The 27,579-nt window shown below is 38.8% G+C and overlaps 1 protein-coding gene across 1 annotated transcript in view; it reads right to left on the reverse strand.

The window, feature by feature from the left end:
* Positions 1-4,544: 4,544 nt before the first annotated feature.
* Positions 4,545-27,579, reverse strand: part of GBE1 (1,4-alpha-glucan branching enzyme 1) — a 259,599-nt gene continuing 236,564 nt past the window's right edge. The window contains exons 15-16 of the mRNA XM_075593996.1: positions 18,360-18,477; positions 4,545-8,357 (exon numbers count right to left, since the gene is read on the reverse strand). Coding sequence (XP_075450111.1) covers positions 8,304-8,357; positions 18,360-18,477 — 172 coding nt within the window. The 3' untranslated portion in view covers positions 4,545-8,303. The remainder of the gene's footprint in view (positions 8,358-18,359; positions 18,478-27,579) is intronic.

The raw sequence follows: 27,579 nt of genomic DNA on the forward strand, positions 1-27,579 counted from the left end.
GTCTATTACAGAAAGTCAGACTACGGTGAAACTCCGGCGGGCCATTAGTCTGCAACTGAACATCTCGGGAAAATCCTAAAATCCCATTTCGTGATTTATTTGAATAATGGCCGCTGCAGCTGTATGTCGCTTGGTGCCAGACAGCTTTTTACATTTCTGGCTTTGCGAAATATAAAACTAGGTCTTAAATCTAGGTGAGGACCTCATTTGAAAGGATGTTCCAGTTCTTTTTTTATTATCTTTTGTATTTTGTTACTTACAGAATTGTAATTAGTAACAAAAGGAACCCTGATTTTTGTATTAAAAGTATTTACTTTGTTACATTTCCCTCTATTTTGTAATAATAAAGATTATATTTCCATGCAGTTGACCTTCCTTAATGATTCAGTCAGATTCAGTCAGATTATTTACGCTGCACCCTCTGTACAAATTTTTCAAAGAGGACTTTAGACTGTATTTCAAAATCAGTTTTGAGACTATAGCTCCTCTTTAAACGCATAAACTGTCCAAGTGGTATGTTGCTTATCCACGACTGCTTATGATTACTTGACGCAAGTAGTAAGCTATTTGTATCTACCTACACTTCAATGAGTAATGATGCATCAAGACTTTTTGGATTTGCATTTGGAGGCAAGACCTGGCCATCCTATAAACACAAACATTCTTCAAGAAGGTAGAGCAATTTGATATAAAAAACTGTATTTCTTGTAAAACCACATTCACGGTATATTTGTTACAATGTCCATGCGGATATCAGTATATTGGCTGTACAAAGAAGTCTGAAAATCAGAATTCTGGAACATGCAAGGAATATTAGGCTGGGAATTGACAAAAAAATAGTGTGCCACATCATTTTAAATTAAAACATAATAGTGACCACCCCCAGCTTAAATATAAAGGCATTCAAATTGTTCCATCAGAGTGACATGGGGGAAAGTCTGTGGATTTATAAAATGAAAACTATGGTCCCCTTGGGTCTCAACAAGGAGATTGATGTTTGGTCTCTCTATTGATGAATATTTTTTCTTTTGATCTTTTTGATACATCCTCCATTTTCAGTTTTTATTGACCATTTTCCACTAATTATATATATATATATATATATATATATATATAAAAATTAATTTTTATTCATTTTAATCTAGTATGTTATAATTGTGCTATGGTAATAAGATCCTGTAAATGGCCTCATTAATATATAAACTTAATTATAATATTCTGGTATTAATATCTGTCAATATATTAGAATATTTTTCATATTCTTTTATACTAAAACTTAATTTCTTTATCATTCTAATTATATACATGGTTTTTAATCATTAGTGATATTTAATACATGGCGTTTATTTCCTTGATCGACTCTAGTCTGTTCATACTTATTTATGATCTCATCCTTTTCTAAATGTCTATACATACATATATACATACATCTAGTTACATTTCAACATGTACTGTATTGTTCAGCCATTACTATGTGACTAAATAATTTCTCTATTTTTAGAGCTTGTGATTCCTCCAATACCATTATTTGTGTAGTCCATATTGACTGTTTTTATGAATATTGTATTAAAAATTGTTGTGTATATTTTGTAACTGTGTATGACACTTTGCACCTTCATTTGTATCAGATGGTTTGTATTTTATGATTGGACAGGTACTACCCCCTGCTGGGTCCAATCACACATCCCCGCGGGGTAGATGTAGTGAAGTACTGTATGGAGTGTAATCATTATCCCTAAAGAAGTAATTCCACGACAAAACGCGCAGGATTTCCGTTATTCAGTGCAAGCTCTGCATTATCTGTGGACACCAGAAACACGGTTCCAGTCCTCCGGGGGGCAATACAAATTCTTTGACGGTCTAATCCACTGTAGTCGTGTTTCGATGCGACTCGAGTGGTGACGTCATTAGTAGTCAACGAGGTGAGGCAAGTGTGATTGACATTTGCCGTCAGCGTGCTGTCCATACAGTAGACCTCTGAAACACAGGAGCACATTATCTAAATTAGATCCTTACTGTGCCAGGAACCATCTTTCCTAGCAAGAGGAGACTCAGGACATCTATCCAGTTGCAGCCTGCAGGAACCATTTTTCTCTATACGAGAAGGTCCATGACGCCTATCTGGTGGCAGCCTGCAGTTTCGAGAAACTGGTGTGGAGAACGGTAGTCCTTTGCCACTGTGGTAACATGTCCAAAACATGTCATGCTTGTAAATGTCTATATTGATGTACGCACATCACCTACCTTTATGTATGATTCACCAATATAATCATTATATACTTCACCATGAGCTGTTTGCACGGTTTTCTTTTTCCTTTATCACTGAGAATATCTGTGGCATCACCTATAATTTATAACTATGTCCTTAATGTTCGTGTAGAATGGTATGAGCTAGAGTGCCTGTATATGCAGATATCTTATCTATAGTAGCTGTATCATCTATCTACAGTATATATCTATATTTTGCTTTTTTCTTTGACTTTAAGTTAGTGTTTTTGTTTGCATAAATCCAATTAGGATTTTCTAATTTCTAACAAGTACACATTAATGGTTTGCTTACTCCGGACTCGGTGCTCTTTGTGTAATTGTGGGCTATGCGTAATATAAAGGATATACTGTACCTCATCTAATTGACCACCTACAATATGATCAGTCTCTCTATGGTGAGTTTTATTTAGTGCCATTTACCATATATAGATGCTTGAGGCATTCTATATTACTATTGACTTTTACCCCGACATACCTTTTATATGTATCACTTTACCAAGAGTGATGTTATTGCTCCTAGGAGCATTAAACATTGGGTGCTTGTCGGTCCATCTCAAAACCTTATGGAGTTATGCTAAATTAATCAGCCATTCGACTCCGCATATACTTACACTGGTTACACTGGCTTCCCATAGCTTCTAGCAATAAATTAAAAACCTTAATAATGACTTACAAAAGGTCTCAACAACACTACCCCCCCTCAGGTGTCAGCCCTCTTCCACAAATACATATCAACACGCTCCCTACATTCTCCCCACGACATCCACCTTATTACCTCTTCTCATTCACACCTGCAAGACTTCTCCCGTGCTGCCCCCTCTCTCTGAAATTCCCTACAATGTACCATCAGACTCTCCCCCAGCTTTCAATGTTAAAAAAAAAAACTCCCTGCTGAAAACTCACCTTTATAAGGAAGCCTACTCCCTAGACAAACATCTAACTCCTTTCCCCCTCCAACCCCATTGGGACCACCTGTGTGGCTCGACCAATGTACACCTTGTGTAACATTTCCCCCCTACCCCCCCCCCCCAAAAGAAAAACTTTATTACTTCAGCTGTCAGACAGCCATATTCCAACCTGAGCCACACCTTATCCTACAATAAGCAGTCACCATAACTTTGTGCTTCAACATTGTCCCTTATTCCCTCTTGATTTAAGCTCTGACAAGCAGAGCCCTCACTAACTCCACCATTTGTGCATGTTTGTCCTCACCTGTATGTAACTGTTCATGTTTTGGTAATATACATAACTCTGTATCCCATTGTACCACAATGCGGAATAGATTGGCATTTCATAAATAAACAATTTTAATAATAATGTGGCATTCATCCATATTGCGTAGGACTGCCATCTGGGTTTCAGTACTTATGGCCAATGATTGCTTATGGGGAGTAAATGTGGCTTTTATAACATACTGTGCATCTTAATAGGTACAGACTGGTTGGCTTTAGATTCCGTCTTAACCATTTTCCTTTTATGGACTTTTCTTTCTTTTCTCTTGCAAATTAACCATTGGCTCTTGTTTGTATTGGCCGGCAAAGTCATTTTTGACATTACTATTTACCTAGATTTATGTAACTTTGATAGTTTCAAGTTACAGTATGAACAACTAGTGTTATGCAGATACTTTGCATTACTCTGGTTGCTATACTGTACATGTCTTTGACTTCTACATTTATTAGTTACATATTGCAAGGTTTCAGACACGCTTTATTGGTCCTATTTAAAACAAAATTAAAAAATAAAATAAACGTTGTTAGTCTCTTTATTTATGGTGCATGGTACAGTATGTGACGATATCACACTACTGACGTTTTAATTGAGTGTGATGTCATTGATGACGTCTTTTGGGAAGGGTCTATGTATGACCGTTGTGTATGGGGTACAATCTTGATGAAGATCCCAACAGTGCCCTGGGGGGCACACCCCTGACTTAGAGGACAGAACAAAATGACTGGTATTTCATGTGTATGGAATATATTTTTGTCCAAGTTTCTAATGTGAATAAATTTTGTACTTTATTTTTTTCATAGTACAGTACATATGTTGTATATTTTGAAGGTGCAATACCTTTCCAAAAAAAGAACAGTCACCAATTTAATGAAATATCTTTGGATTAATTTACCTTCAGAAGTATATTTCTTTATGAAAATTATGCCTCCTTTTATAGCACTAACTGTTGTACCATTAACTTGTTGAGGGCCGCTTTGATAGCGAAGAGGTTAATTTTACACAATACAGATGCATCTTTCACAAAAAGAAGACATAATACTACATTGATAATTCTGCTATACACTTTATTTTAATACCAAACACACACGTCTGTAAAATAAAGCAACATTAATTTACCAGTTAAGATGCCAGAACAATGCTGATATTTTTTAAATCAATTGCAACAAAATGTTTTAAAGGAGCAGTCCAAGCCGGCTAATTTTTTTTTTTTAAAATCTAGACTTGAAGCAGGTTGTCTCCGGAGCGGAGCCCCATTCATATGAGCTCTGGAGATACTTACCTCTGAAGTAGGTGTCAGTAGCTGCTCTGGCTCAGCAAGCAGGACTTATGGCTTTCAAGTTTAAAGCTCACACGTCACATGGGCCAATAGGAAGCTACAATAATGACATCACGGCTTCCTATTGGCCCACGATCTCAACAGCAGATATATTGTGAACCCTGGTAGCCGAGGAGAGCCGCAACCGGCACCTAGTTCGCAGGTAAGTATCACCGGAAGCAGGGTGTCACCGGAGCCGAAATTAACGGGATTCAACTCTGGAGAAATATATATATATATATATATATATATATATATATATATATATATATATATATATATATATACACACACACAAAATCGCAAACAAATTTGACCCCATTAGATTGCCTCTTTAAACTGTGTGTGACAATTCCGATCACCCTGCACAAAACAAAAACAAAAAAACACAATTAACACATGGTAACAAAAATTGGTTCCACTTTCTACAATATTACAATCTCCACATTTTATAATTTGTTTCCAACAGACTAAGAATACACAGCTATTCATGATATAAAATGTGTCAAATAAATCAGAACAATAGCTAAACTTAATTTTGGACATCATACTTATATTATAGACATGAAGAAAACAAGTTTTTTTTTTCAAATTACTTTAGTCCGTAACGTTAAGGATAATAATTTGATGGCAACAAATAATGAATTTCAGCTAACATTTCATTTCAGCAGCAAAACAAACAAAGCCCTCAAGCAGTCTTCTGCAAAATAATTTATTCAATTTCAGTAAATAAAAAATATAACATGGCATGGAAGTGGAAAGAAATAACGTCCATATCATGCCATCTCTTTCACAACATCTTGTCTCTGTCGGAGGAGTGGTTACCGACACTATCTATCTTCATTATATATGAATGTAAATATAACAATTAGGTAAACACCCCATGTAACAAATATATACTAATTAACTTATACCAAATAAATGCTAATCAATCAAATGTTTAAAGATCAAGAGTGGTAGTGTGGGTAATAATGGTGTACACGTAGTAAATGGTGAAATTATATAAACCAATAAATATACAGTGAATACATGTTTAGTATATTAAATGTTAAGTGAATACATTTTATACTACACTGATGGAATATTAAAAATAAAATATAAGCAAAAGACTTCAAATCGATTGTTCATCCCCATAGGATTTTGAGTCTTTAAATTATAAACTTGGAGAGATTCCCTCTTGGCTACATAGTAAGGATACTACACCCTCTTATTTATTAATTTTTAAAATGTATTCCATTACAAACATTACATTTTTGTTAAATACCTACATGCTGGTTGAATAAAATGTAGATAGTGTTTTTTTAAATATTCAATGTATTATAACTTTGTTACACATAAGATGTACTTATTGAATATTTGTTTATATAATGTATTTTACTATTTACATACTGTACACTTAACTAGCACTCTTTCACACTTCAAAAATGTGATTGATTAGCATCGATCTGGTGTAAATTCATTAGTATATATTTGTTTCATGTATTGACGACCTAATTATTATAATTACAGTAGTGTACCAATATAGAAGGATGATAGATCACCTCTTTTGATGAAGCCATATGATGTTGCAAAACGTTAAAGGGGATGTATGTAAGTTTTCACCCCTCACCCCCCCCCCCTAAGCCATGTTATAGTTTTTTGTTTACTGTAATAGGATACATTATTTTACAGATGACTGCTTTGGTGCCTCATCTCTTATTTCCTTGCTATGATGTTAGACTGCAAGGTTGCATATCTCCCCCCTTCCTACCATCTTGAATTCTGATGCCCCTGGGAGTATGCTGTATCATCGCTAAAAAACATTTAATTTTCCATTTGCACTGTGTAACCTTTTATTTGTACACCATGTATATGCATACTGTAGGTTTCATAGAAAAAAAAGAATACTTCAGGAACAAACTACAGAATTGCATGATACAGATGCAGAACTACATGATTACAAAAATAACTGAAATGTCACCAATGAAAATTCATATGAAAGTAAACCAATAAGAAAACAATATAAACAAAAAAAAACAAAACAACAATTCAAACTCGGATTGAAATAGTAAATAGGACTATGAATCAAAATCCCACAAAACGTGAAGTGCTACAGTTGAAAAGTAGTGCAAAGTTAAGTAAAAGATGAAAATTCCAGTGTACTGTACAGTTACAATTCAATGGTTATCTTTCAATTTAAATATCAGAACAATACAATGTCTTTCTCTTTTGTCTAGTACACAACAGCATGCAGCAATATTCTTAAAGAAAAATATTTTGCCTGTGTACTTTTGCTTCTTTTGTCACGCATGTTTTTTTTCTTCCATTTTTTTTTTATATAGAATTGAAGCAAGGGATCTCTGGAGCTGAACTCCATTAATTTCAGCTCCTCTGACCCCAGAGATACTTACCTCCAAAGGGGGTGCCAGTATCTCTCTGCAGTTTCCTACAGTTTAAAGCACCCGCGTCATATTGGCCAATAGGAAGTCGAACCAGGTGACGTCACAGCTTCCTATTGGCATGCGGGTGCAGGAGCTTTGAATATCGTCCATAATGTGAACCCTCGAGCAGTTACCAGCACCTATTATGGAGGTATGTATCTCCAGAAGCAGGGAGTCCCCGGAGCTGAAATTAATGGGATTCAGTTCTGGAGACCCACTGGTTCAATCATATTACGAAGAAAAAAAAACGCATGGATTGTCTCTTTAAAATAATGATAATACAAGCACTTTACAGTTATGGAAAATAAATCAAGCTTTTTTTTTGGTAGAAAAAGTTAATTTACCAAGCAGTGCTCTGCCATAAGAAATTCTGTCATCAGAAGATATCTTGCAACCTATTCACATGAATGGGCCATAAGGCATCTTTTGCAATAGTAATGCTTAATAAATATGGGCCAATGTCTTTAGAAGCAGCTTATTGCATACATTATTCAATCAGGTCCCACTAAAGATACAGGTCTTTAATTTACAGAAAATGTACTAATAAGCCGTAATAATTCAGGGTGATAACTTTTAAGCCTCAAAATACAGTATTCAATGTTTTGTAGGTTCTCCACATCCTGGTTTGTTTTTCATTCTTAATTTTATTAATACAGAAATCACTTACAGTGAATAACATTTCTTATATCAATGTGTATACTCTGTATGGCTCTCCTATTTGGAGTATAGAAAATATAATTATGACAATGCCATTTAAGGATATATAAAACCCTCCAAATTGTTGGAATATATTTATCACTAATGACACAAAGAAAACCACAATTAAATGTTCTAATTAAAGGCAAATAAAAATGGAAATTACTGACATGGATTTACTTCCACATATATGTCTGTAGATCTTTACAGGTAAATATAATTGCTGGCTAATTTCTAGAGGAACAAATACTAGGCCACTGAAGAATACAGGACTATAAATATTCTTCGGGCACATTCTATAACACTACTGTATATAGTGTTGGTATTCTTCCGCTTCTAAAACATTTTTGTGAAAGATGCCACTTCAGTCTTCAGGGATTGTTCATATTCTGAAGAATAAGAGCCACCCTGCATGGAATGTAAACCTGAAAAAATACGACAAAGAATTAATACAAAAACACTGGTGGGAACTTGTCTTCCCAAATAGCATGAATACTGAAATATCCCTTTTTAGGTACCGAGGTACAATCTCAAGACAAATACAGTCTGATGAGGAAAAAAAACTAAAATGTTGGAGAATGTTAAGTGACGAGTAAACAATTAACTAAGATGCAGTAAAGGCTTTACAACATTTTTTTGAAAGCTCATACAATTCATCTTTATCTATAGCAGCTACGTGAGGATAAGTGAGGTACGTTACTGGAATATTTAAACACTAGTGTATCTCCATTGAGGCTCATCCACGCTCTCTGTTAAAGTTTTGCACAACTGAATTCAAGTACATGACAAAAGCAATGCATTACAGCCATTCAGGTGTCTGACGATCTTATTAGCGGCTACATTATTCATTTCAGCTAAAGAGATGCTACAAAAAACAAATTCCTTGCAGATTGCTTTTTGTTCTACCAACACTGCTATCTCGCTTCGTATAATCCTTCTGCCACTGGCAAGCATTGTAGAGCATTAATACACATTACATTAGTGCACTAACATGGACTGTAATGCTACACAGAATTAAAGATATGTCCTTTCCAAAAAGCTTAATACAGACACCTTTGAACTGAAAATATAAAATATCTGAATTGTCAATTGTTCTATGCAGACTAATAAGATATACATATAGATATACTGTTCTGAAGGGCATTCTTATAGATATATATATATATAAAATAAGAATGCCCTTCAGAACAGTATGGGTGTAATACTATATAATAGATATAACAATATATAGATATATATATAAAATAAGAATGCCCTTCAGAACAGTATGGGTGTAATACTTATCTACTTGAAAGCAAGCACATATATACATATAGTAGATACAGTACATGTATTGCAAAAAGCCATGCACCCGGAAACAAGAAGGGGGGGAGAGAAGATGTGGACATAGTGACAGGGAACCCAAGAGGTGGGACACATTGATGTGAGAGTAAGAAGTGGTGGTACAGAGGTACTGTAAGAGAAAGATCAAATACAATACACATTGTAAAAAAATATGATAAGAAAAATGACTCCTAATTCCCCTATTCTTTGCTCCCCATTGTTAATAAACTGATTGAAATATCTGAACAATGTATATATCATATTGACCTAAACAACTGTACATGTGCGGCTTTTATACATATAGTTTATTTTTTTTAGATATCATTTAATTGTAGCGAAGAACAGGAGCAGAATTGATGATGGTAACATTCATGCTGCAGGTTTCGCAAAAATATTTCGCTGTGTTAGCATGAGGGAATTCCCAACTGTACTAAAGGGAAATGAACGCAGTTTGGGGATTGAAAAAAAGAAAAAAAAATTATAAATTGGAAGACCACTTATATACTACTGTGCGGCCAGCAATGGAAATTGTAAATCATCCCAATTTCTTATTGACCTTCTGAAACTGTATCATCAGCGTGATACCTGCCCCATAATTTCTGAATAACTACAGCAAAACTAGATTCACCAATAGTGTAAATAATGGCTACACAAAGTAGCTATATTTAAACCAGATTCAATTGTGTAAGTGATGTGGCTTTTTAAAACCTTGGTGATTTACATGAAAATTGAGTTGTTTGCTTACTACTGTTTGATAAAAAGATGGAGGACTTCTAGGATAATTACATACTTAAATATGTTTATCAACTAAGGAAATGTGGTGAACAAAAAACAAAGTCAAATAATGTAATATTTGTTTTATTTTCAAGCAAAATAAATGAGCACGGGACAATGATGCTGCTTTTATGATTTGAAAAAAATACATGTTTAACATGCTTCAAAACGTGATGTGAAGTGTATAGTTCATATACTGTAGTTTATGTCAAAATAGTGTGGAAAAGGGACTCTAAGGAGGTTATATTAGCTGATGATCTAAATGTGTCCGAATAAGGTCACTGTGAATATTGATGCTGCAAAATTAGAATACACAAAAATGTATTACTACATAATAAAAAGAGAATTTAAAAAGAAATGGGAATAAAACCTCTAATTAAGTATCTACACGAACAATATTGTAGGTAGGAACAACAAGGTTGACCAAACTTTTATTACCATTCATGCATCAGTGTCTGAGAATCCTACATTTCTAGAGCATAAACCAGAGAGCAAGAGACCAGTGTAGCCCTGGTCCCCCGTTCGTCCCCTTACCTCTGCTGGAGCTGCAAAGGGTAGTGCGGGGAGGTGGGACCGGCGACTGCGTCGCCAGAGGCTCCCTGAGGCTCCATTTGCAGGGCGCCTCCATCTTTATTGTGGCTGCGCATGCGCAGTACAGGTCCGAGGGTGCAGCGGCCATCTTGGTGCACCTCGCGCATGAGGCATTGCAAGCGTCAGGCATTACACCCATAAGCTCTGCATGGGGATGTACATAACCTAGCAGCCTCTAGGGCAGCCAGACCACCTGCTGCAGAACAGCCAATAGGGCTCCTGGATTTCCCTGCTTAGCTATTGATACTTTTCGTGCACTGAGTACCACGCCAGTCGAAGCTGGGACAGCAGAAGGTTAGGGTGCACGTGTGCAGGGTGTCAGTGGCACCTGCACTAGGCCAGAGACCCCCTTAGGCCCTAACTCCCCTGTACAGTTTGTGGCTGCTACAGAGAGAGGCCCTTAGAAAGGGACACTACCCCACTTAGCCTCACTAGTGTCAGGAACACAGCAGAACGCCACGCAGCAGTTGCAGCCTGTGGTCTGGGACCAGACCACCAACGAAAGACATAGAGACTCTTCAGTGTGTACCACCCCACATGGAGGCGAATGCCATCGTGGACAACGTTGCTGGATCAGCGGATCCCTTATCGTCAGTCAGCGTTACCAGGTGTGGGATCACCCGGCAGGTACCTCACCTCACCAAGTGCACCAACTAATACCTTCAGTGCTGTCTCACACATTGGGTGGGTTAATACTTGGGTACACAAGGGGGGTTGGATGCCCAAGGGCCCCTCAGTACTTTGGGGACTGTATATCAGGTGTGGACAGTGTGTTGGAGGATACGGCCGTGCGTGGCCTAGTTGGTGAGACTGGTATTGTTATTACTCATTCAGTAAAGTATTATCTTATAAGACGTGTATTTCTTAAATTGTCCTGTGACAGGGTTAACCAACAGTTAGGATCCCGCTCAGGTGGAGGCGCTGTCAGCAGACGGATCAGGTACACCCCAGGCTCCCAGCCGCGGAGGTTTAGGCCTCCTGTGAGTCTCAGGTAACGCACCACACACGCAGTAGCCGCCATATCTCCCAGGTGGTGGGGGAAAGTGCGCTACACCAATATATGAAAATATTCCTAACTTTTGATCAGTTGACTAAAATAATAAATACACGTTTTGTAATGGATTTGTTTAAAGCATGTTACAGCATATTTCAAAAGACTAAGGGTCTCATGCAGTAAAGGATTAACCCCTTCATTACCTTAGCGGTTTATACCGCTGTGACAGAGGGGGGGGGGGGGGTTGGTAGCCCGGTAATAAAGGGGTTACTCCCCAGCTGGCAACCCCTACCACCGTCCAGGAGGCGAGGGCTTAATGTAATTGTGCAATAATTTGTATGCATTTCCCTGCTTCAGCATAAAATGTATTCCCCTTTGTATAAGGTCTTACCCTTGGTTTTAATGTGTTCCTGCTCATACAGTGTTTACACCAAGCCCATACACTGGGATAAGGTCAGAAGGGAAAGGGTAACTGTGTGAGTGTTTATGGCCCTTTGTTCCTTTTCCCGCCTTTTCACCCACCATTTGCCGGCACTGCCCCATAGGTCGCCATTGGAGCTCCATAGGATTCAATGGAGATTGAGAGGTTTTTGGCCCTGTACCTAGAAAGACCAGCAGATGGAACCCGAGAGTCTTAGCGGAGTTTCCCCATTGAAATGAATGGAGCCATGCATTTCTATAGGAAATGCCTAGAGTCCGCTTTCTACGTAATCAGTGATACATTGTGATACATTGTAACCATGTTGGATGCCTGCCAAACAGCAGTATCCGAGTAAAGCTACTGTTTCATTGAAAGAGCTTTAATCCCTAAATTGCCGTGAGAACTCTGTCACGGCCTAGTTTGAAACATATTAAAATTGATAACTTTGGTTCTGGGGCAGCTAGCGATAAAATTCTTTCTGCCCCTAGCACGTGGGGACCCCCTCACTTGACCCCAAGAAAGGGTCGCGCCCGCCACGAGGGTCGCCGCCATTGACCATGGCGGAAAAAAGCAGCTAGGTTTAAAAAAATGCTGAAAACCTGATATTCCTATCTCCGGTTCGGTGATAGCTGGGAGGCTGGGATTTGGCCACCGGGTAGTCATGCCTCCGGCATGATTGCATGGCGGTTTACAGCCCTCTCAGACTAACCGAATGGAGTATAGTTAACTGTATAAAGTGTGGTTGCTGCAATTTGGAATTACCCAGTATACCGAGGCTGCTAACAGGTAGTGCACACACTTTATGGCAACTTGATTGAAGAGAGACCCAGCAATGATTAATGAAACAATAAGCCTCCGGTATTGAAAACAGGGAGTTGGGTAATAGTAAGCCGGATAGAGGTACAGGGGGACACCTCCCTAAGGGGCGCCCCCAAGTAAATCACAGCCCGGCACTAACCGCCTCAATAATCTCCCTGAAATACCGCGTGGAGGTTAGGAGTACTCACGAAAAAGCCGTCCCTGTTGGTGCAGGGAATTCTGCAGCGGCTTCCTCCTCTGGTGTAGCTGGCGTCAGCGTGCTCCTCCGGAAATGATGACACAGGAAGAAGGGGGTAGGATGGTCCGTGGTTCACAGCAACTTCAGCAGCCAACGCATGGATGTCTAAAAAAACTTTATTGATCGCTAGGAGCAAACATCAGGCAACCACTCTAACATGTTTCGTCCAGGCTATGGACTTTTTTAAAGAGTTGCTGCAATTGACTCCAATGGCGGAGAAATGCGGTCTGTATAACATGATGTTTAAAACCCAATATTGCTATCTCTGGTTCGATGATAGCTGGAAGGCTGAAATTTGGCCACCAAGTAGTCATGCCTCTGGCATGAGGGTATGGCAATTTTCAGCCCTCTCAGATCAACCGAATGGAGTATTTTAATATGTATAGATTGTTGTAGGTTAACTGTATTTCGTGCCTACTGTAAAGCCTGCGAAAGTTACTGGCCCATAAGGTATGCTAATGGCCAGAGGGTGCCTGCCTGTATGAGGAGCAAGCTCCGAACAAAGGCTCACTTCCCCAGATTAAGTATACAGGGTGTAGAAAGAGCAGGACATGACTGTTTACGTTAAGTGTCATAATTCACACCTCTGGTCAGAGTTCCCCAGTGAAGATCCCCAGATGACAGACTTGGAGACGCCAACTTTTTAGAGTCGGGCTAAGGAAATGGACCTCTGACTAGAAGAATGCCAACCCCCTGTGGGCAGGTACTACCTTGCTTCCCACGTTATCTGACAAAAGGTAATTGGGTCCAGGTAGTTGTTATCCAATGCCCAAGTCACAATGTTAAGGGATAGAACCCAAATCCCATAAAAGCGATCGTAAACTCTATGCCCATTGTCTTCGTTGTCTTCATTTTGTATCCTGATGCCTGATGAACTGCTAGCCTGGGTCTTGGGCTATTTCATCTGTCCCCTTCCCAAGTAAGTGTACTGTATATATTCTGTTTGTTATTTGCTCAATACTGTGTGTCCACCTGTCTTCAAAGGAATAAAATCTCTTTATCACAATCTCATTCAATTCAACCCAGATTATTTGGTGTATATTATAACCCTGAAGCTACCGTGACAACCGCTACGGTAATGAAGGGGTTAACCCCTCCCGCTACACACCCATCCTTGGGGCTAATACCCCCTTCAAGCACACCCACTACTCACAATAAACACAAATACACACAGCAGCCCTACTACCCACTTCCTAGGCCCCCAATAAACCATTACAATATCTGATAAACACCAATATACAACCCACACACCCCTTGTGCCCCCACATAAAACCATGATTTTTTTTTTAATACCTCTGCCCGGCGGGGGTCCCCAGGTGGTCCAGACGGGTGTCCGCAGGACACACAGTGCACCCAGGGGGGTGCCCGAGGGTGGTCCACGCTAGGCTCTGTGGGTCTCCAGGTGGTCCCCGCGGGAACTACCCGAGGGCCCCCAGACACCTATGGGAACCACTCGAGGGCCTCCAGACACCCGCGGGGACCACCTGGAGTCCCATGAAGCCTAGCAGGGACCACCCAAAGCCCCCAGACACCGGTGGGTACCCCCCTGGGTGCACTGTGGGGCCTGCGGACACCCGTCGGGACCGTCGCTGGCCTGTGGTATTAATCATGTGTATAAAAAAAAATGGTTTAATGGGGGGGGCACAGGGGGTGGGTTGGTTGTGTATTGTTGTGTATTAGATATTGTAATGTTTATTGGGGGCCTAGGAGGTGGGTAGTGGGGCTGTTGTGTGTATTTGTGTTTATTGTGGATAGTGGGGGTGGGTGAAGGGGATATTGGCCCCAAGGATGGTGTTTAGGCCTTGCGGGTGGGTAGCTGGAGGGGTTAACCCCTCTATTACCTTAGCAGTAATAACCACTAAAGTAATGAAGGTGTTAAGTCCACCCGCTACCCTCCAGCAAGGCCTAAACACCCATCAAGGGCCAAATACCACCTTCACCCACCCACAAAAAGCATGGCACTGGTGGTTAACACCTTCATTGCCTTAGCGGTTAGCCCCTAAGGTAATGAAGTGGGCTGTAAATGTATTTTTCAGGCATCTGATTCATGCCGGGGGTCTCCGGTGTTGATACTACTGTAATGGATATCAACTCCTGAGACCCCGGCATCAATTCGATGCAGGAAAAATGCCTGATTTTTTCTAAGTGCTATCTCCCCACCTTCTTGCCAACTTTTTGTGGCGGGACAATTTGGAGAAGAAATCTCAATTCTAAAGCGGCGATCAGTCGCAATAAGCTAATCGGGGTTTATAGAATTGAGTGTGTTTGAAAAACTAGCGATCAGTGCTGAAAAGTGGCTTAACGCCGAGCGTCTGCCTAATTTCTTTTTTGGCAAAAAAACCTGACAAGTTTTGCTCTTATCGCCAGCTTATCAGGGCTTACTGAATCGCTGTAGGCTTTTTTGGTGATAAGCTGGCGTTAAGGGGCTTATCGCTGCTTACTGCATGAGGCCCATAAAAGGTCAAATAATGTATTGCAACTCATGGTGTGCTGCAGTGGGACATGCACAAGCAGGAGAAGCAGCCATTGATGGAATCAAGAAAAAAACAAAAACGCACTATTTTGTTAGTCTGAACATTATATTGACACGTCACCACAGATTATGTGGCCATAATGGAGTAGGGCAGCAATAACTATACCACTGCAGTATAGTTCCTGCAGTTTTATCTATGCTTTGGGTTATACAGTACATCCTACTTGAGAAAATAAGAGGCGATTTTAGTTTCAAAAGACTTTCTGTACTTTAGTACAGTATGTTATATTTTGGTATATGAACAGAATACATATCAGATCATTTACTTGCTCTCTCACTGAAGACCAAACATTGGCATATATTTGAAACCTGTCGAATCAATCTCTGTACAGCTTTAAAACTTACCAGTTGACAAAGAGTTGCTCTATGGTATTTGTGCTATTGCAGGAGAATGAACTGAAACTTCGACCATTCTATTCCAAATACCTCACATAGTCTACTATGACTATACTCATGGTGAAAAGAAATTGTATACTAACCCAAGATTTGGAGTACGGACAAAGATGTGGGTGTAAATCCACACAGTACTTTTTTTTTGTACAGTGTCGGAACAAGGAACTACAACCTTATAAGACAGTATCTCCTGCATTATGGCCCCTATTCACTATGCTGTGAAACAATTTGATACTTTTCAGGATATCTTGAGCCCTATTTTAATGATACAGTACATGCTTGGGGCTACAGGATTCCCTGACAAGAAGACAACTGCTTCATAGCCTATTATCATTTAAAGAGGCAGTATATTCTGCTGAGTGGTAGGAAGGTGGAAAGTAACTACATAAACAATGACATACAAAATAAGAACATATAAATACAAACTGATACAATAGGTCCTGAGAACCCTACTTGTGAGAGCTTACAATCTAGAGGGAAAAATGAATAATGATGGAAAAAAGAAATTATATTAGTTGCTGGTCATTGTGAGACGGAGTAAGCCTCTGGTTAGTTTGGGGAGTGTGGTTGTCAGTGGGGGTGTTAGTAAGACTTCCTTAAATAGGTGAGTTTTCATGGAGCATTTAAAATTCTGAAAGCTGGAGGAGAGTGATATATAGTATCATCTATATTTTGTAGGATAGCAATCCGTATATATATATATCACATAAGGTTAAAATGTTTTATGTTACTTTCCTTATATGTGGTTCTCAAAACTAAATGATATGCAATGTTATTAGGGGTGACGTGAAACCGAGTGACAGGATGTATATGTTAGAGATAAGACTGTATCTTCCTGAGAAATCAGTATGTTTTAGTTAGCAAGAGGAATTGGCCTACAAGTGATTTATAGCTATTTTTCCTGATAGAATAAAGAATAACTTTGAATATAGCCTAAGCTACTACCTTCTGATACTTTGAACTGAGCTGAAGTATGCTGTATCTTTGCTGAAGCTGATCTGAAGAAATAAAGACTAATGATTTTGAACTGAACCTGATTCCTGAGTATTACAGTACATCGCAAAGGCTTTTCTAACAGAGAGCTTGATGGTGCATGGTAGGGAATTCCAGAAATGGTGAGCAGCATAGAAGTCATCTTGGGGGAATGAGAAGAGATAAAGTAAAGGAAGATGGGCTAAAGTCATGGACAGACCACAGTGAGTGTTTAGGCGAGAATCCACAAACAAGGACTGAGTTGCAAGGGGGCCAATATCGTTGAAAATTTTTGTATAGCAGACCTCAGAATTTTACATTTGATTCTTGAGGATATGGAAAGCCATATAGAGGTTGGTACAGTGGAGCAGCAGATGAGTGAAAAGTGGTGAAGAGCAGTGAGTGAAGTAGATGGCAGCTGCATTTTGGATGGGTTGGATTGGGGAAAGTCGGATGAGGAGAATGCCAGATATCAAAAGGGAGGTTGCAGTAGTCAAGGTGAGAAATGAGGAAGTTAATTAATTGTGGTTGAGTATTACAATATTGTAGCAAAATATAGGTGGAGATAGCAGGGCTTTGTGAGGGACTGAATGAGAGGAATGAAGGTGAGGGCGAAGTTGAAGATTACACCTAATGAGCAGGGTTTAAGTGCTGACAACATTCTGAGGTTTTTAATGGTGAAGGAAAATGTAGGTGTAGGGGTAACAGTGGAGGGGAAAAGATTAGCAGTTCTGTTTGGGACATGTAAGCTTCAGGTGGCGGCGATGGGATGTACAGGAACAGATTGCATTGAGATAGTTTGAGACATGGCACTGGAAAGAAGAGTGGAGGCCAGGACACCCAAAGCAGCCTTGCAAGCAAACCTTTGCCAGTTCCACTATATGCTTCCTATCGATGGAAAACAGACTTGCCATCCTGATTCCTTTACAAAGATTACTAGTTCTTCCTCCTTTGGCATACTGTATCTTGCTACAATTTTACCTTTCTCTCAGGGACTGTACTTTCTGGACCTCTGGCAAATTATTGTTTTTGATGCTCTGACCCTGGCTTGGTAACTAATCTTTAGAGTTTCATGCATCAGGTCCAATTGCATTGATATGATGTCAGCCATTCTTGTGGTGACTATTAATGTAAATGTGTCTGCACAAGTACTGCCCAGCACTGACAAATGTAAGATTGTGATGCCTCTTCTCCAAGATCGTACTGACTTCAAAGCAGCTTTAAATCATATTTTTGGAATGTAAAAATTGCGTAGTGTGTGAATTAATGAGTAGGGCAAGGATTATTATGGTTAACATTGATAACACTGAATATTATGCAAGTTTCTATATGCATTACAGTGAAAATATCACTGGCAAACAATACTTACCATGAGTGAATAAGGCCGATTATTGTATGGAAAAGCTTCAGTAAAGAATTCTGTTTTGTGGTCCAACCTGTGATGTCCTCCGTATTCCTCAGCATCAGAATCCAGTATAATCATATACTTAAAATTAAAAGATTAAGGAGCATATTCTTCAAACAGAATTGCAAACCAAATGACTTGAAAATAATTTAATCAACGAAGTATTCTCACAAACCTGATATTCGTTCCAAAGACACTGCCATACAAATTGAAAAATAAATAAGCAGTGTGATTTACAATTGGTCACAGTTAAAGCGGAAAACGCTCATACAGTTTTTCCGCTTTCATCAGGTCTTAGCTCTTGTTTTAATATTATATAGTAAGAAACTTTGGTGCATAGAAATAAAAATAAACAAACTGTATAAACAAGGTAAATTTCAAGTTGATACAAAGAAAATCCAAATGCAAATACAAAAAGTACAGTGAGAAGGTACAATACAGTCATTTCTAAAAAAAATAATAATAAAAAAAAAATGTAGTGGGAGGCAGGATGTGTGATCTTTTACAACTACTCTTTACAGTCACTCGAGTTGCACACAAGTTCTCCAATCACTTTCAGACAAAAACAGCTAGATATCTAACCATAAAATGTGCAACACAATGAGTGTTTGAGATATATACATACATATACACACATACACACTGCAGATCCAGAGATACTTGTAGTCTTATTGGCCAGTGTATCAGCTTTGATTCGGTAACTCAAGTTGGCCTGCAAATCTCGACAGTCAGTAATAAACCATAATAAATGATGTTGTGACTTCCTATTGGATAACTGTAGCTGCCATCTTTGAAAATCCATAATGTAAGCAGGCAATTAAAACCATACGTATCTCAAGAACCCGGGTTCCCTGAAGTTAAAAATAATGTGGTTCATCTCTGAAGGCTCCTTTTCTTTTTTTACAGGAAAGAAAACAAACCAAACAGACTTAAGCAGCTAATTAAAAGTCAACATAAATTAGTCCACAGTTCAATTTTCAAACTGTTCATCCATTGATCCTTGAAGGCTTTCAGGGGTGGTCTATGAAACATTTTGAAATTCCCCCTCCCATTCCCCTCTCACCCTCAATTTTACATTCAAATCTGGAAGCGTCTTATTGGTAAAGAACATCATAGTTTGCAAAACAGTAATGTCCTGCAACCAGATTAGCCCACACAACACTTCAGAGACCAGGAGCAACAACTCACATCGTCTTTTAAGAGGCAACCTACTCAGTCATATATATATATATAAAACATGGTAAAACACAAAACTATAAACTAAAGTATGGGGAAAAAAAATAGCAGTACTCGTTATCTACCCATCCTATTAAAAAATAACCCAGGCAGTGTCTTACAGGGCTGCCGACTATTGTTACACAATTTTGATCCTCCTATATCCTAACTTTCTCAAAGCAAGAAAAAACATGGGGTGTCCAGTTAGCAACACGATTAGCTGATAAAATAATAATAAAAAAAATAAAATCTCCAAAATTATACAGCACTTAAAACTCTTCAAATAAAGTTTTCCACAGCTTTCACATTTGATTTGGCATTGGAGAAATTATATGATCTGATAGAGACATGCAATGTCATGTTCAGCAGAGGTAATTTACTATTTCAAAGGTGACATACCTTTAAATATTTTATAACATGCGATCTACTGTATTTATCCACTTTACCACTCCAAAACGGTCGGCAACAATGTAATGTATGTAATAATCTTTCTTTATATAGCAGAATGATCATTTTCGATGAACATGAACAGAAAGCTTTAAGCAAATTAGCATTTTTTTTATATGGACAACATCATAGCAAATCATTAAAATAAATAGAAAAATAACTTTACTACAACTCTCTTCATTGCAAATTGTAGAACTAATGTAAAAAATAAGTTATTCTTGTAACAGCAAAACAAGTCAATGATTTTAGGAAGAACTGCAAAAGGGAAAAAAAAATCAATTAAGCCTTATCTTGTGATGCCATGCCTTTGCCAAAAGGTAGCCATATCAATATACTGTTAAAATGCTTTTAGGGAACCAATTTATTACAAGAAAAGTGCCTACGGAAAAAAAAAGTTAATTAAGAATTTAAGTGACCCCTGAAATAAGTTTACTCACAAACAAAAGTGGAAATTCGTAGGAAAAATAATTATTCATGGTTTGGGGGATCCTAATGAATAATTTACACTTCAATTACCCAATATTAATGGTAATACATTTCATGTTACTAATTTCAAAGGAATCACTAATAAAGGCAGAGCTTTCAGTCGTATTTGTAAATAATTAAAGTAATTCTGCATTATCTTACAGAACAAAAAACAGATGTTGGGCATTCTTCACATTCATAAAATATAGAATTACAGGTCAGGAAGGGTTTTTAGAACGGAGTGTATAAGCATCATGGAGAGTAAGAAAAAAAATGTTTTGTGCATTCCTTGACAACTAAAAAGTATACATGTTGTATTTGCTGTATAACTAAACAGTGAACATACTGTAGATCAGGGGATCTCAACTCCATTACACAAGAATCCTCTAACAGGTCAGGTTTTCAGGATATACCAGCTTTATCACAGGTTGAAGACAGCAGGGATATCCTGAAAAACTGACTTGTTGGGGGGTCTTGAGGACTGGCTTTGAGAACCCCTGCTGTAGATTACATGTTTTATGCCTCTTATAACTTGTTTTCCCTATTAAGAATTTTCATTACCAAGAATAAACACATGCAGCCATAACACCCCCATTTCTAGTGTTTTAGGATTAATACATTTGATCGTGTTTGAAACACTTTTAAAGGTAACCTGTATGCCAAAATTAGCATGACATGTACAAGACTAACTACTATACTGGTTTATTTTCTTATATCTAGATTAGGAAAAGAACATTGTTTTACAAAGTAAGGACTGCACATCACATATTTTGCTACTTCTTATTGTATTTAGGGCACTAACCTGATCTCTATGACCAAGATGGGCTTGTTTGAAAGAAATAAACCCATTACCACAAACCCTCTATATGAGCCACCATGCTCGTCTGAGCCGTATATACTAACATTAACCACAAGGATGACATCATTGTCTATTAGAAAGTTGTGCTACAAGGGAATAGAAAAATTGTATATTAAAAAAATAAATAAACCCTTACAAATGTTATCTTCTAATGGTAGAAACCATGTAAAAATTACAGAGACTGATATGTACACACAAAGGATACCACAATATGCATGTCTTAACAAGCCTTGAAGAGCACTATATATATATATATATATATATATATATATATATATATATATATATATATATATATATATATGGAAAAAAGGAGAGAGAAAAACCAGGCGCACACCTAGTGCATTACCATAATAAAATTGTATTAAAGGAACATAAAATCTTTCAAATGCCCACTCACAAAAGTACAGCGATCAATAGCATGTATGAGATAGGCCCTCATGTGCCAACAGCTCGATCAACGTCCGGCTCAGGTCAATGGCGTCGTCACGTGACCCTCCTTCGTGCAGCCGAAACCGGAAACGGAATACCTCGCATTCAGTGTTCAGCGAGAGAGGTCCCTCCGGGAAGCAGTGCCTTGGAAGTCCTCAGTATAGTTGTTTAGGGCCGTAATGACACACATGAGAGCCAAATTCTGACCGCAAGTAGCAACAATGTTCGTGGGCAAATGGCGGCCGCAATCTAACCACGCCCTACGCGTTTCGTCATCGATGATGACTTCTTCAGGGGATCCTCTAAACGCCCCTCCATTATATTTATAGGGAGATAATTACACATATTTAACCAATATATTAATAAATTAACCAATTAATCAAACACACATGGTAAGCATCAGATACAACAAGCGAGACATGTTATATTGTGAGGACCCCATCGAGTACCAGAAAAAGAAAAATGCAGATTAAATTTCTATTCATATAATTGTTATGGCTGGAGAGTGAAAATAACAACCATAATACTACAATCTTAAATACAATGTTAATATGTTAGTTTAAAATCTAGAGAATTAGCAATTATGCTTCTAATATTTATTTGAAGTTCAAAGAGGATATACAAAATGTATGTTACCAAGAAAGAATAATAAAAGGAAAATACAAAGGAAAATAAAAATGGTTATATCTATATAATAAAGTTATGTATCTATACAATAAAAAATATATATATTTAGTTTAAATGTCATGATAAGATCTAAATGACCAATGTTTAACTTGATCTTAATTCTAACTTAATTAGATAGAGATAACAGATAGTAAATACCCCTATATCAAATGGATATTAGATTTCATTCAATTCTAAGAAACAACAAATATATTCTTTGAAACCATTAACATCAATGAATGATTGTTAAAAGTTGAACATATGGCCAGAAATAAACGGGGTCAATACGTTTATAGTAATGATTTTTAATACACACACATATATACAGTACACACACACACAGTGTTTGACAAATCACCCACAAATCTACTCGCCGAACCAAAAAATCTACTTGCCACCTAGCCCCAGCCACAGCCCCGATTTAAAAAAAAATAAATTGAATAAATTCCTAGAAAGAACAACATTTGTTTTTGACATAAAAGTTTATTTATTGTATTACATTTATTCTTTATTACAATTAGTCCTTGTTACATAGTTACGTGTGTGTGTATGTGTAAATATCGGATGACATCCCTAATCTAGAAAAAAAAAAAACGTGATGTGAATGACTAGTTTCCTGAAACCCTTAACCAGTGTCAGTATGACCCCGCTTCACAATTTTCTAAAGCAGCAATCCCGCCTGGGATCTTACCTGCTCCGCAGTCCCTCAATGTCAAGGTACCCTCACTGCCGCAATGTTATACATTGGAGGGGAGGTGTTCCCTGTCTTCTGGGTTAGGGGGGATTCCGATGTCTCCCGTGTGAAACTTGAGTCAGATCTGGAAGAAAGCAGTATAGGTTATTTCGGTGTAGGTATAGGGCAGTTAAGGTATATGTGCAAGAGAGTGTGTAAGCCAGAGATTGTGTGTGAGACACAGTGTGAGACAGAGTGCGTATAGGTTTCTGTAGGAGCTCAAATGCTTGGTCCCTTATTGTCAATTCATGTATATAGAGGTAACCATACAGGGGAAATATAAATGGCTAAGATGCAATTCTCAAATTCCAATGTCATATATATTAATCCCTGGATACATCTGGTGAGGGTATCAATTATCCTCTCCTAGGGAGTTCCATAAAAATGAGAGTACTCACTGTTGTTCCCCTGCAGGTCCTCAGGCGTGCAACCGCGTCCGAAGTCCAAGAGTATAAAAAAATGTAGTGTGTGTCTGGTGCACAGTGGCAAGAAGCAGGTCATGTGGCAATAAAAAATGATTTATTCAAGCTGCATTAAAAAACAGTAGAGTACAACACTCCTACGCGTTTCGTGCCTTGAGGCACTTTATCAAGGAGTTACCCGATACTGAATACACACAGACAATTTATACACAACCTTGTACCAGAGTAATTTGTGCCAAAAAGTGAAATCATACCCATGATGCACTGTGCTCCAGGATCAACCAATTTCGCAAGCTAGTCAGTCCATGGGAGGTGAAGCGTGGCGTGCGTAACCAGGACGCTCGGCGGCCGCCCTCCGCCTAGCAACAAAAGCCGCCGCCTTCAGCGTCCTGTCATGCAAGCACCACCCACCTCAACGTGCATGCGTGAGCATCCGGAATACACCCAGACACAGTGTGTCAATGAAAATGAGGCAGGGAATGGAGGCAGCGGTGCAATGCGGGTGACGTCAGACCAATGGATGGTATAGACACCAGTCACATCGCAAGGCACAGGCGTAGCCTGCTCCCATCACCCCCACTCAAAAACCTCCCACTGCGTCTACACCAATAACGGCGCTCTATCTGAAAGCTCTTTTTGAAACCTACATTTCCTTTAATTAACCTGTAGTCATAGATAAATGGGGATAAACAAAATAGATATTGGATGCAGATCTGTAAGGGGGGTAAGGTCACACAATATATATATGAGCATTCAGCATCAGGGTAGAATATGTTCTCTGCCGGGACGAATATCTCTGTTACAAATACACACACAAAAACGAGAAAGAAAAAAGAAAACATCAAATTAATAAAGTACTTCTTATGGTACATAGTATTGTGCACATACATAACAATAAAATAAAATCAATGAATACTCTCCCCTATTACGGGTGACCCGTATGGTGTGTGTGTGTGTATATATATATATATATGTCTGTGGGTGGTTTTCTGGGTATGCACCTTAACCCTGGCTGTGCTCAAAGCTGTGACCATGCAGCAAGCTTAAGCCTATAGGGAACCATGTTAAAAATGGTTATTGAGGCAAAAAGTGACACTGTGTGCTCATTTGCATGTCATTTCCCAGAATCCCTTGCTGCAGTGGAAGTGCTGTATGCTGGGTGACAATGGGGAAAGGCGGGGTTGCAGACCTGCCTGAGACATGCAGATGAGCATACAGCTATATTTGCATATTTGCTTTCCTGTGGACGGTTTTTGTCACTTTTTTTACTCACCATAACTTAACTCAGTATTATGGTTTGGCCTATCCCATAAGCCTCTCTTGCATTCCCAGTAAAATCAACCCCACACTGATGAGACCCATCAAGGTCGAAACAGCTGTCTGTGGGTGGTTTTCTGGGTATGCACCTTAACCCTGGCTGTGCTCAAAGCTGTGACCATGCAGCAAGCTTAAGCCTATAGGGAACCATGTTAAAAATGGTTATTGAGGCAAAAAGTGACACTGTGTGCTCATTTGCATGTCATTTCCCAGAATCCCTTGCTGCAGTGGAAGTGCTGTATGCTGGGTGACAATGGGGAAAGGCGGGGTTGCAGACCTGCCTAAGACATGCAGATGAGCATACAGCTATATTTGCATATTTGCTTTCCTGTGGAGGGTTTTTGTCACTTTTTTTACTCACCATAACTTAACTCAGTATTATGGTTTGGCCTATCCCATAAGCCTCTCTTGCATTCCCAGTAAAATCAACCCCACACTGATGAGACCCATCAAGGTCGAAACAGCTGTCTGTGGGTGGTTTTCTGGGTATGCACCTTAACCCTGGCTGTGCTCAAAGCTGTGACCATGCAGCAAGCTTAAGCCTATAGGGAACCATGTTAAAAATGGTTATTGAGGCAAAAAGTGACACTGTGTGCTCATTTGCATGTCATTTCCCAGAATCCCTTGCTGCAGTGGAAGTGCTGTATGCTGGGTGACAATGGGGAAAGGCGGGGTTGCAGACCTGCCTAAGACATGCAGATGAGCATACAGCTATATTTGCATATTTGCTTTCCTGTGGAGGGTTTTTGTCACTTTTTTTACTCACCATAACTTAACTCAGTATTATGGTTTGGCCTATCCCATAAGCCTCTCTTGCATTCCCAGTAAAATCAACCCCACACTGATGAGACCCATCAAGGTCGAAACAGCTGTCTGTGGGTGGTTTTCTGGGTATGCACCTTAACCCTGGCTGTGCTCAAAGCTGTGACCATGCAGCAAGCTTAAGCCTATAGGGAACCATGTTAAAAATGGTTATTGAGGCAAAAAGTGACACTGTGTGCTCATTTGCATGTCATTTCCCAGAATCCCTTGCTGCAGTGGAAGTGCTGTATGCTGGGTGACAATGGGGAAAGGCGGGGTTGCAGACATGCCTAAGACATTCAGATGAGCATACAGCTATATTTGCATATTTGCTTTCCTGTGGAGGGTTTTTGTCACTTTTTTTACTCACCATAACTTAACTCAGTATTATGGTTTGGCCTATCCCATAAGCCTCTCTTGCATTCCCAGTAAAATCAACCCCACACTGATGAGACCCATCAAGGTCGAAACAGCTGTCTGTGGGTGGTTTTCTGGGTATGCACCTTAACCCTGGCTGTGCTCAAAGCTGTGACCATGCAGCAAGCTTAAGCCTATAGGGAACCATGTTAAAAATGGTTATTGAGGCAAAAAGTGACACTGTGTGCTCATTTGCATGTCATTTCCCAGAATCCCTTGCTGCAGTGGAAGTGCTGTATGCTGGGTGACAATGGGGAAAGGCGGGGTTGCAGACATGCCTAAGACATTCAGATGAGCATACAGCTATATTTGCATATTTGCTTTCCTGTGGAGGGTTTTTGTCACTTTTTTTACTCACCATAACTTAACTCAGTATTATGGTTTGGCCTATCCCATAAGCCTCTCTTGCATTCCCAGTAAAATCAACCCCACACTGATGAGACCCATCAAGGTCGAAACAGCTGTCTGTGGGTGGTTTTCTGGGTATGCACCTTAACCCTGGCTGTGCTCAAAGCTGTGACCATGCAGCAAGCTTAAGCCTATAGGGAACCATGTTAAAAATGGTTATTGAGGCAAAAAGTGACACTGTGTGCTCATTTGCATGTCATTTCCCAGAATCCCTTGCTGCAGTGGAAGTGCTGTATGCTGGGTGACAATGGGGAAAGGCGGGGTTGCAGACCTGCCTAAGACATGCAGATGAGCATACAGCTATATTTGCATATATATATATATATATATATATATATATATATATATACAGTGTTCGACAAACCTATACATTTGCTCGCCCCGGGCGAGTGGATTTAACCCCCGGGCGAGTAAATATTGGCCCAAGGAGCACACGTTTGGTACTAGGTGGCGAGTAGATTTTTTTGTGTGGCGAGTAGATTTTTTGGTGATTTGTCAACCACTGTATATATATATATATATATATATATCATAAAATTATTTCTCATGTCATATATATATATATATATATATATATATATATATAGTTAATCAGTGAAGACACATTGTTATTATCAATATTTACTATATCCAGCTATAGACACCAAACAGGAAAGTCGCGTACTTAAAATTGGACTCTATTACATAAGCTACAATCATAATGTAGATATCTATATATTCTCTTATGTGTTAGTATGTTAGTCAGCAGTAAAACACTAAAAATGAATACTATTATGAAATATGATCAATATATAAAGCACTAAATTCTATAAAGTGCTCAAAAGATATGATAGCAGTTCTTCATACTGATTAATACTACTAAATGTGTTCATGTTATGTGTATGCATATTAAACTATATTATGTATCGAGATATGGAGTTAAAGACATGATGAGATCCTCAAACTTGCAACCCCATAAAATGAATGAAAATCCCTATGAAGACATTATGGAAACAGTATAGA

The sequence above is a fragment of the Ascaphus truei genome, chromosome 3 (genome assembly GCF_040206685.1).
Source record: "Ascaphus truei isolate aAscTru1 chromosome 3, aAscTru1.hap1, whole genome shotgun sequence".
In the NCBI taxonomy this organism is placed as follows: domain Eukaryota; kingdom Metazoa; phylum Chordata; class Amphibia; order Anura; family Ascaphidae; genus Ascaphus; species Ascaphus truei.